At 62.2% G+C, this 10,376-nt stretch overlaps 1 protein-coding gene across 1 annotated transcript; it reads left to right on the top strand.

Moving 5' to 3' along the window:
- Positions 1-355: 355 nt before the first annotated feature.
- Positions 356-10,133, top strand: C21H15orf39 (chromosome 21 C15orf39 homolog). Its single transcript, XM_052659774.1, has 3 exons — positions 356-472; positions 4,087-6,918; positions 8,777-10,133. Exons 2-3 carry the CDS (start codon positions 4,137-4,139, stop codon positions 9,127-9,129), a joined length of 3,135 nt encoding a protein of 1,044 aa, XP_052515734.1. The 5' UTR covers positions 356-472; positions 4,087-4,136; the 3' UTR covers positions 9,130-10,133.
- The last annotated feature ends 243 nt before the right edge of the window (positions 10,134-10,376 follow it).

The following is a 10,376-nucleotide window of genomic DNA, read 5'->3' as shown; positions in this document are numbered from 1 at the left end:
GAGGTCAAGTGGCAGGCACAAGTTCACAGAGCTAAAAAGCGGCAATGAATGAAGGGTCTAACGGAGGCGTGTGATGGGCGCGCCGGGCGACGGCTTCGCGGAGAGCAGGGGTACAGAGTGTGCATAGCGCCGGCGGTCCGGTCCCCGGCGGTCCGGTCCCCGGAGGGCTGGCAGAGGCAGGTCCTCTTCGCCCCGGGACTCAGGGGAGCACAGACTCCCAGAGGCCCGGCACGGCTCTGCCCCTGCTGCGCGGGCCGCCCCGCCCCCGCTCCGCCCCCAGCCCGCCCCGCCCGGGACCGCAGACGGCGCCCGGCGGCGGCGCGAACGGCAGCGAGGAGGGTGGCTCTGGGCTCGGTGCTCACCGCGACTTCCCGCGCAGGGCCCGGCCGGACCAGGACGCGCGTCCTCAGCGGCGCTGGAGGATGCGGCCCCGGTGCCGGGCAGCAGCAGCGGGAAGCCGGGTGCCCTGCAGGTAGGAGCTCGCCCACTCGGCGGGCGCGGAAACTTGGGCCGAGTTTGCGGGCGGCGCGTGGGGAAGGGGCGGGTGGCGCTGCCCCAGGGCGCCCCTACCGGCCGGTCCCGGGATGGAGCGCGCTGGGCCTGGGCCGAGGTGGCGTGGCTCCTTCTTGCCGAGGAGGGGGGCCCCCGGCGGGCGGGCTGCGGGCAGGGGTCGCTCCGCTGCCCCGACTTTCCCTGGATTTCGAGGCCCCGGGGTCCCGGTAGCGCTCTGGAGCTCGGGTGACCGATCCGGCGCGGGGCTGGCGAAGAGGAGCTAAGGCCGAGCCCCCGGGCCTCCCGCGGGGCCCGGCTCACGTGGACTGCCCGGGCGGAGATGAGGGGGCGGCGGGGGCCTGGCCTGGGGGCGGCTGGCACTGAGACGCCTTGGGGCCCTGGACGCGCCCTGCTGGGACGGGACGGCCCTGCGGTTTCCTTGCTAAGGCTTGACTCACCCTCTGGCCGCAGCCCAGGCTGGCGGGATCGCCCGGAGGCGGTGGCTGCCCGAACTCTGCTGCCTGGCCGCCCCCTACCCGGCCCTCCCGCCAGTTTTTAGGTGTCGGTGTGCGGGGCCCCGAGCGAGGGGAGAACGCAGTTCTGGAGGGGAGTGTGTGCAGATACGGGCCAGGCACGTACTTGCAGGCGCGGGTTTGCATGGGTGGCGGCCTGTGTATCGGCCTGCTGGGGTGCACGTGCGCCCCAGCGCCGCCGGGTAGAGCATGGGGACACCCGGAAGCCGGCGGGGTCGGGTGCGGCAGCAGCCCCAAAGCCAGGTCGGTTGAGGGCCCCAGACACTGGAGTTCAGGGCGAGGCAGGTAGAGGACAGGGGCGTGGAGCGGATCCCGCCACCCTTCCCCCACCGCTAGAGCCTGGGCTGCCTCTAGATGCGGTTGTAGCGTAGGCAGGGCCCAAAACCTCAGCCGGGGGAGGTGTGAGAACACGGGAAGCGGAGCCGATTCAGCCTCTAAAAGGCGCTGGCCACAGCTGGGCAGGATCGCTCTCTTCTTCCTGGTCTTGTCCAATGTCTATCAGGAGACCCCTTAGGCGTTGGAACTGGGCCAGGGAGCTGTTTGCGCCCCCTGCTGTTTAGGGCAGGGATGGCACGGCGGCGGTGGGCTCCTCTCCTGGGCGCTGCTTGAGAATGGGGCTCCCAGCCCAGCTCCAACTTGTCAGGAAGCCGCTGGATGGCCCCAAGAGTGATGTGGCCCTGCTCCCTGGAGCCCTGCCCTTCTTCAAACAATTGCTTGCCTCTTCGGGTGTGTGAGAGGAGGAGGCACCTACACTTGGGCTACCACTTAGCGTGGAGAGGGGCCTTGCCTTGAGGGGTTGTGTGCTGGGCTCTCTACCTCCTAATAGCAGGAGGTTGTGTTACCCCCATACCCTTCATAGCTCTCTGCTGGTTCCCTGGAGCCCTCATCTCTCCCCCAAGATTTGGGGGTCCCAAGTGGCCTCACCTTTATTGGATGAGTCCCAGGGGTGTCGCAGGAAGTCCCCAGGGCAAAGGGCACACAATGCGCAGAGCCCAGGAGAGAATGGCTCTTGGGGGCTGGGGCTGGGTATGGAGAAGGTCCCAAGGAGTGTGTGGGGGAAGTGAGACTAGAGCCCACACTTAATTAACCCAGAGCTCCCCAAGGGCAGGGGTCTCAAACCCCACCCCCAAACCATACAACCACTTCTTGCAAAGCTGCTGTGCACTGGGGTGGGAGGCTTTCCCCTTGGGATGCACGCCCTGTTGTAGGGCACTGCCATCGGTATTGTGGCCCCGATGCCCCTTCCTGTCTTCTCAGGACCATCCACTTCTTCATGCTGGTCTGAGGTTAGAGTCTGGCCAGGAGGTGAGACAACTGTCTGAGTGTTGCCTGGCTTCCTTGGTGTACTTAGGCTGGAATAAGGGTGGTCACTGGCTCCCATAATACCCTTGGCTTGTGCCAGTTTAACTCTGAGCCTGTGGGTGTTATTGATCACCAGCTGAAGGGAGAGAACTGTAGGGGTTGTTGGGGGGTGGAAGTTGGTCTTGGCTTGGTGACAGAACCCTGTGACACCTGGCCCATGGCCTAATCATAGCAAGATTGAGCTGATTCATCCTTCCTAAGCCACCTGAGGGTTTCGGGGAGCAGGGCACTGGGGGAGGTAGAAGCAGGTCAGTGTGGCTCTAGCAGGCTGGCCTCAGATGACCTCTCCTGGGCCATGGGGTACCTGCTGCCTTGAGGAAATCCACGTTGACCTCTCTGGGTCTTGCTTGGCCTAGCTTGGGGACCTTAGAGTCTCTCTGGCACTTTTTTCCTTCAGTACAAGGGGGTCATTGCCAACTAGCACTTCGTGACTGTGGAAGCTCCTCCCTGGATATTCACAGCATCTCGCCTCCCCACCTGCTCTGCGGTCCTGTGCTGCCCCCGTGCGCCTTGGGACAGCTGCAGCTTGGGGCTGGGATGGACACAGGCGCTCCTCCGGCACTTTTGTGGGAGCTTCCTGTTGCTGCCACAGCGCCATCTGCTGGACAGTCTTTGCTCTCCTGGTGGGGTTGGTGTTCTAGGGTGAGGGTGGGGGTTACACCAAAGGTTCCCCTGGACCACCTCTCCTGGGGACTGCTACTCTCTAAAACCAAGCCAGTATGTGTCCTTCTGGGCCTGGGGACTTGGTTCCAGGTCTGGCTGCCACTTTTTAATAAGACTGACAGGTCAGAAAGTGAGATCTACAGTGTCACAGTAAATCTGGATTTGTAGACAATGCCTGATTCCACACCTTGCCTGCTGTAGGAATCTGGAAATCACTGTGGCATCTAAGACTTAAGAGCTTGTAGTGGGAAGTAGGAAGCCTGCTTCTCATCCCATCTCTTCCATCAATGACTGGGATAAACAGGACTCCTCATCTATATATGGATGGAAGTAGGAACAGGAGGAGTAGCCAAGCAAAGTGACCCTCAGACTGTGCTCCCCAGAGTCTGAAACTTCAGAAGGGGTCTTGGGAGTCGTGTGGAGTAAAGGTGAACTGAAGGGACTCCAGGAGTGGGGGTAGGGGTATAGTAGAGCTGCAGCTGCTGCTAAGTCGCCTCAGTCGTGTCTGACTCTGTGCGACCCCATGGACGGCAGCCCACCAGGCTCCTCCATCCCTGGGATTCTCCAGGCAAGAACACTGGAGTGGGTTGCCATTTCCTTCTCCAATGCATGAAAGTGAAAAGTGAAAGTGAGGTCGCTCAGTCGTGTCCGACTCTTCGAGATCCCATGGACTGCAGCCCACCAGGCTCCTCCATCCATGGGATTCTCCAAGCAAGAGTACTGGAGTGGGGTGCCATTGCCTTCTCCGATAGTAGAGCTGCTGTGTAACAATTCTTTAAGCAAAAGGTTTTACAGCTTTAGCAATAAAGTTGGCTCATGCGTGCATTCATTCATCCGTACATAAATGGATGTACTTAGCATATATGAATCCGTGCATGAAGGGGTGTACTTAGTATCCATACATGATTGTACTTAGTGAGCATCTACGAAGTGGCAAGTTCTTAGGCATGGCAGTGAGTCAGTGAGAACAGCAGTTCTCTGTTGCTTGCCTGTGGCCTGTTTTTTTGACAGCCCCTGCCTCTCTTCTCTCTCCCAGGTCAGCGTTGGAGTAGCTGGGGCCCTGGAGGGCTTGAAGCCTTCACAGTGATGGCGGAGAAGCGGCCACTGGGGACCCTGGGGCCTGTGATGTATGGGAAGCTGCCCCGCCTAGAGGCAGACTCCGGGCCCGGCCACAGCCTACCCCCCTCTTCTGGTAACCAGGACCCCTGCAGCTACAAGGGTGCCTACTTCTCCTGCCCCATGGGGGCTCCTCCTAAGACAGGGTCTGAGCGATTGGCTTCCTGGACCCCATACCCACCCTTGTACCCTACCAACATGGCAGGACCCCCACTCCGAGCAAACAGTCTTCTGACCAGCTGCCTGCTCTACCGCCCGCCCACAGAAAGTTCTGAGAAGGTGCAGGACGCTGGCCCTGTCGAGCTCCTGCCCTTTGGTCCCCAGTCTCACTCCTACCCAGGTCCCCCACTGGCAGCACCCAAACCTGTCTACCGTAGCCCCCTGTGTTACAGGCTCTCGACTTGCCTGGGAGAGGGGGCACCGAAGAAGCCTCTAGATGTTGACTGGACGCTGGTGACCGGATCCTTGTTACCACCAGTGGACCCATCTTGTTCTCTGCCCCCAGCCTCTGGCAAGGGCCAGTTCCTGGATGGCACCTTCTTGCGTGGGGTGCCAGCTGGGGCGTCTGACAAAGACTCCTCGGCGAGCTTCTCCCCCTGCCAGGCCTTCTTGGAGAAGTACCGGGCCCTCCACAGCACAGGCTTCCTGGCCTCGAAGTACGCGAGTCCTTACTCTGGGGACCCCAAGCAGGTGTTGTCCGAGGGCCCCCCGAGTCCTTGGACCCAGCTGGCCCAACCTCTAGGACCAACCTGCCAGGACGCAGTGCCCCCTCACTATCCGCTGCCCCACCCCACACAGCCCGTGCCTTGCTTGCCAGCCTGTCGCCACCCAGAGAAGCCGGGCAGCTATGGCTCAGTGCTCCCACTGCAGCCACTGGGAGCCCCCAAGGGGGCTGGGTACCCGGCTGGTGGGCTGAACAGCCCCTACCTGAGGCAGCAGGCCGTTCAGACACCCTGTATGCCCCCTGTGGGGCTGGACACTTACGCCTACCCCTCCGCTCCCCTCCCAGCACCTTCGCCAGGCCTCAAGCTGGAGCCACCTCTCACCCCACGCTGCCCACTGGACTTTGCCCCCCAAACGCTGGGCTTCCCCTATGCCCGGGAGGACCTCTCTCTCTATGGAGCATCCCCAGGGCTTGGAGGGACGCCACCTTCCCAGAACAATGTGCAGGCCTTGCCAAAGCCCGGGGCCTTCCAGCGGGCATGCCAGCCTCTGCCTGCCAGCCGGCCATGCTCAGAGCTCACGAGGCCTGCAGAGAAGCCCGTGCAGGAAGCCGAGGAGAAGATGTGGCTGCCCAGCTGCAGAAAGGAGCATCCCCAGCCGCAGCCGCAGGCCAAGCCCCAGCCCCGGCCCGATGAGCACCCCGGGGCACCCATTGTCATCGGAGATAGTCCAGTTCCGCGCACCCCACCGCCGCTCCCACCCTGTGCCCAGGAGCGCCAGTCTCTGCCACAGAATGAGGGCTCACTGCCCCCCAGCTCTCCACCCATGCCGGTCATCGACAATGTCTTCAGCCTGGCCCCCTACCGTGACTACCTGGACGTGCCAGCACCTGAGGCCCCAGCTGAGCCTGAACCGGCCCCAGCCCCCAGCGAGAGCCACGACAAAGACTATGGAAGGCCCCTACCTGCCCAGGAAGCCCCCTCCAGTGAGCACCCCTCACATAAGGAGGAGGTGGCTCTGGACTTGAGTGTGAAGAAGACCGCCGCCGAGGCCTCCCCCACCAAGGTCCCTCATCCCATGGGACGTGCCAAGCCCACCCCAGCCGTGGATTTGCTGGCCGCAGGAAGCAATGTCTCCAACGTGCCAGGTACGGGGGACATGGTCTCCAATCCGCAGGGCCTGCCAAAGGCAGTCACAGAGGTGTCAGAACCACCTGGGGTGCCAGTGACCACAGAGGCCACCCCAAGGACCAACTTCCACAGCTCGGTGGCCTTCATGTTTCGAAAGTTCAAGATCATCCGGCCAGCACCCTTGCCTGCAGCTGTGGTCCCCGCCGTGCCCACCTTGGCCCCTGCCCCGGCCCAGCCCGCACCCACCCCGACTCCCACCCCCGTGCCCCCTGGACTACAGATGCTCACCCAGCCCTTGCCCGTGGCCTGCTTCGGCCTGACACTGCCGAGCCCTCCAGCTGTAGCCATGGCCTCCCCCGCCTCCGTGCCTGCCCCAGCTCCATCGCCCGCACCAGCTCCGGCTCCGGCTCCGGCTCCCGCTCCAGTTGCTGGCCCCTCCCCAGCTTCTACCCCCGCCACGGCCGACTCCTCAGAGCAGCACTTCGCAGGACTGCATGCATCCTTGTGTGATGCCATCTCGGGCTCTGTGGCCCACTCCCCACCTGAAAAGCTGCGCGAGTGGCTCGAGACGTCTGGGCCCTGGGGCCGGGCGGCGTGGCAGGACTGCCAGGGCGTGCAGGGGCTGCTGGGCAAGCTGCTGTCGCAGCTGCAGAGCTTTGTGTGCACGCAGCAGTGCCCCTTCCCCCACGTGGTGAGGGCCGGGGCCATCTTCGTCCCCATCCACCTGGTGAAGGAGCGGCTGTTCCCGCGGCTGCCGCCTGCCTCCGTGGACCACGTGCTGCAGGAGCACCGTGTGGAACTGCGGCCCACCACACTGTCGGAGGAGCGGGCCCTGCGGGAGCGTGCCCTGCACGGCTGCACCTCACGCATGCTGAAGCTGCTGGCACTGCGCCAGCTGCCTGACATCTACCCGGACCTGCTGGGCCTGCAGTGGCGAGACTGCGTCCGCCGCCAACTGGGTGAGCATGGGGCCACCCCCGTAGCCGCCGGAGCTGTGTGAGCGAGTGACAGGTGTGTGGGCTGTGTGAGTGGTCACCGCTGGGGGCTGAGGGATTCCTGGGCCTCTGGGAAGGACTCATTCTGGTACGGGGGAAAGGCAGGGGCTGGCTTTCTGGGGGGGCCCCATCTTTCTTCACCCCTAGTGTCAACGAGCACTTTCACAGCCTCCTCTGTAAGCCCCTGAGCATGTCAGCTTGCCAGCTGCTCTGTCCCCAGGGAAACTTGGCCTTCCCTCCACGATCCCTGCTCCCCCACTTCCTCCGTTGTGCCTTTTCCATCTTTGGTGCAAGTTTCTCGTCTGGTGTTCCTGGGGCTCTGACCAGGCCCCGTGTCCTGTCTGAGGTCATTTCCCCTTGTGTGTGTCCTGCACCGCCTCCACACTTCTGAGCTCAAGCCCCAAGTTGCCGACTGCTTGCTGGGCTTCTGCACCTGGGGTCTCTCCTGACCCTTAGCTTCACCTCTGCCTGAGCTTGCCTCCCACCCCAGTCTGTCCCGGCCCAGCGAACAGCACTGTACTCAGCCAGCGCTCAGTAGTTCCCCAGTCCTCCCAGGTAGACACTGGAGTTGCCTGTGAGTCGGTGCCTTTCTGCGGTTCGCTTTTCCCTGCCATGTGAAGTCTGTGCGTGCTGTGCTCCCCTGTGACCTTCTTGTGTCTGAGAGCGTCTTCTGCATCAGATCAGGCATCTGGACCTTGCCCTCAGGAGGGGCTGCAGTGCCACCCAGGTGGACCGTGGCCATCGCACTTAGCCAGGGCTTTGGTGATGGCGCCAAGTGGTGTCCGTTGCTGCCTGTCCTGCTTCAGGACATTTGGCATCGAACGCCGAGGCCCCCTCTGTAGTCCGCCGCCCACCTGACCTTCCGTCCTCCAGGCCTCTGGCTCTGTCTCCCCAGAAACTCTTTCCTGTCCCCTTCCCATCCTGGCAGCCTTCCCCTGGACTTTGATCTGGTCCAGGCTCCATAGAGAGGAGACCTGAGGCAACAAGGGATAGATGTGGAGCTTGGGGTCTGAGTGACCAGCATTGCTGACCCCTGAGCACTTGAGAGATTGAGTCATTTGCCCTAATGGGGTGCAAAGAACATGCAAATACAAGTATTCTGTTCTTGGATGAGAAGGAATGAAGGTGGGTGGGTGTCGATGCCTCACTCACAAGCCCTCCAGCCGTTTGGGCTCTCTGGGGCCCACAGAGGGGCGGGTCATTTTTCCTGCGCTAGGCAGTGGGGTCCAGACCGAGCCTACGAGAGTGGGGCCCAGCTTCCTGCCTCTGGCTGTGTTTTGGGGCCCTGGTCTCCACCCTCCCGTATCTTTGTGGAGCTACTCCTCAGAGGTGTCCTTAGACAGGGCTCCCCTGACAGCCTGCCTTCCAAGCAGGAGCCCCCTTTCACCCCCTCCCCCTGGGCAGTGCTCTCAGCCCAGCCTTGCCTGGGCTCTGTCCCTTGTTCTGGCTCTGGGGGTGATGTGGCAGGGCCCCCTCTGTTCCTCAGTTCCCACAGCTGTTCACTGAGCCTTTAGATCAGACCAGTGGTGTCTGGCCTATTGAGCCCCTTTCCTCTCGTTCTTGTGCCCAGACAGGCCCTGGCGGGGTCCCCTCATCAGATTGAGCGCTGGCATCACCTGGGGAGAAGCCTGCCCTTTTGGCTTGACGGGCTTGACAGTCTTGCCCATGGGCACGTGCTGGGGAGGGTCATGATGTCTGTGACCTTACCAGGGCTGCCCTCACCCGGGACAGCAGAACCACTGGTTTAGCTGGTTTTGGGGGCCCAAAGATGGGACCTGAGGGTGTTCTGGGTCTACGGCCTGACAGTCTGTTCATTTTCCAGGTGACTTTAACACCAAGCCTGGATCAGTGCCCTCTTCGGAATCCACCGTGGCCAGAGAGGAGCCAGGGAGCCTAGACCTGACTTGGAAGTCAGCTGCCCCCAAAGCCAAAAAGCCAGGGAGGAAGCCACCGACCCCTGGCCCAGAGAAAGCGGAGGCGACTGCTGTGGGGGGGTCACGAGGTGCCTCCCCCACCCCTGCTGCTGGCGCCACGGTGAAGGCACGCTTCCGCAGCCTGCTTGAATCTGCCTGGCTCGATGGCCTGGCACTGCCCACTTGGGGCCACAAGGCCTCGGGACCGGACCGGACCGCACCACGCCCGCAGCTGTTGGGCAGCCAGAGCCACCAGCTGTAGCCTTAGGTCACCACTGCTGTTTGGAGATCTGTGGATCGCTCTAAGCCCTGCTTCTGCCGTTCCAGCTACTGAGGGCCAGGAGTGGACACGGCCTTGCGGTTTTTCCAGCCCTTACCCTGCTCGCCACCCCTCACCCCGGGCTGGGCTGAGAGCCCCTGAACTTTTAACTTGAGGGTGTTTATCAGAAAGGATATTTCCTATTAGAGAAAAGATGTGGGCCTTGGAGCACAACAGACTTGGGCTCGAGTCCTGGCTCCTGTTCCTGGCTGTGTAACCGGGCAGGCCCCTGCCTCTCTTGTGCCCACGGTTCTCCATTTGTAAAATAGCACAACACAGCCTACCTCACAGGGTTGTTGTGGAGTGATGCCCGACACACACCCAGCACGGTTTGCTCTCTGCTTCCTGCCCCAGAACAGGAGACGGGAGCTCGGCTGGGGCCTTCCTCTAGAAAGTCCTTGTGTGGCATCTTAGAGTGGTCCCTTGTCCAGTGTATGTGGCACACACTTTCTAGAGTCATTTCCGAGGGAACCTTAGAGCTGCAGCCCCAGCGTTCAGGATTTGACCCTAATCCCCCAGTCGGGAGCTCCCTGAGGGAGCCCCTCCCCTTCCACAGGGGCATAGGGATACAGCCCGGGGCTGGCATCCTTGTCCTGCTGCTTTCACCCCTGGGAGCCCTGGCCTCTGATGAACTGACCCAGTGACTTCCCTGCGCTGCTGCTGTGACCTGGTGCGTTTTCCCAAGGAAGTTGTGTGTTTGCAGGAAGCCAAGCAGCTACAGGGACTCAGGGACTAAAAGGGACAGGCTGAGTGACAGCTCAGCCCTGGAAGTCTCCGAAGATGTCAACTAAGTAAGGACTTTGGCCCTCCCCACACCAGGGTCCCAGCAGCCACTCCTGCTGTGGGTTAGCTCCTTGCAGAGTGCTGAACTGAGCCAGAGGCTGGCAGGTTGGGCCTCTGGCCTAGTTAAGGTTTGTAATAGGGCTGTGGGCCCTGGAGAGAGGCCATTGAACATTAAAAACATTTGGGTGGTTTTTGGACTTGAGGCTTGACTTTGTCTTGGTGAGGGGAGGGGTGTGTGTCGTAGGTTGGCTCCACGTGTCGTCACTGGGTCCCTCGCCCTTCATTCACAGTCTGCAGCTCTCTGCTCCCAGCCCACACGTGCCGAGGCTCTCCAGCACCCTCTGCCCGCTAGCTCGGGCCATGTGGGTCCTGGGGCTTGCTAGTCTGTAGCCCACTGCCCCATGAGA

The sequence above is a fragment of the Budorcas taxicolor genome, chromosome 21 (assembly GCF_023091745.1).
Source record: "Budorcas taxicolor isolate Tak-1 chromosome 21, Takin1.1, whole genome shotgun sequence".
Classification (NCBI taxonomy): Eukaryota; Metazoa; Chordata; class Mammalia; order Artiodactyla; family Bovidae; genus Budorcas; species Budorcas taxicolor.
The sequence above is the reverse complement of the archived record's forward strand: the minus strand, read 5'-3'. Positions and strand labels throughout refer to the sequence as shown.

What these genes read in the sequence shown, in the direction of transcription:
- C21H15orf39 (XM_052659774.1), top strand. Translation starts at nt 4,137, where the DNA reads ATGGCGGAGAAGCGGCCACTGGGGACCCTGGGGCCTGTGATGTATGGG. An exon ending in CTGCGTCCGCCGCCAACTGG is followed by an intron (nt 6,919 to 8,776) that starts GTGAGCATGGGG and finishes TTCATTTTCCAG; the next exon opens with GTGACTTTAACACCAAGCCT.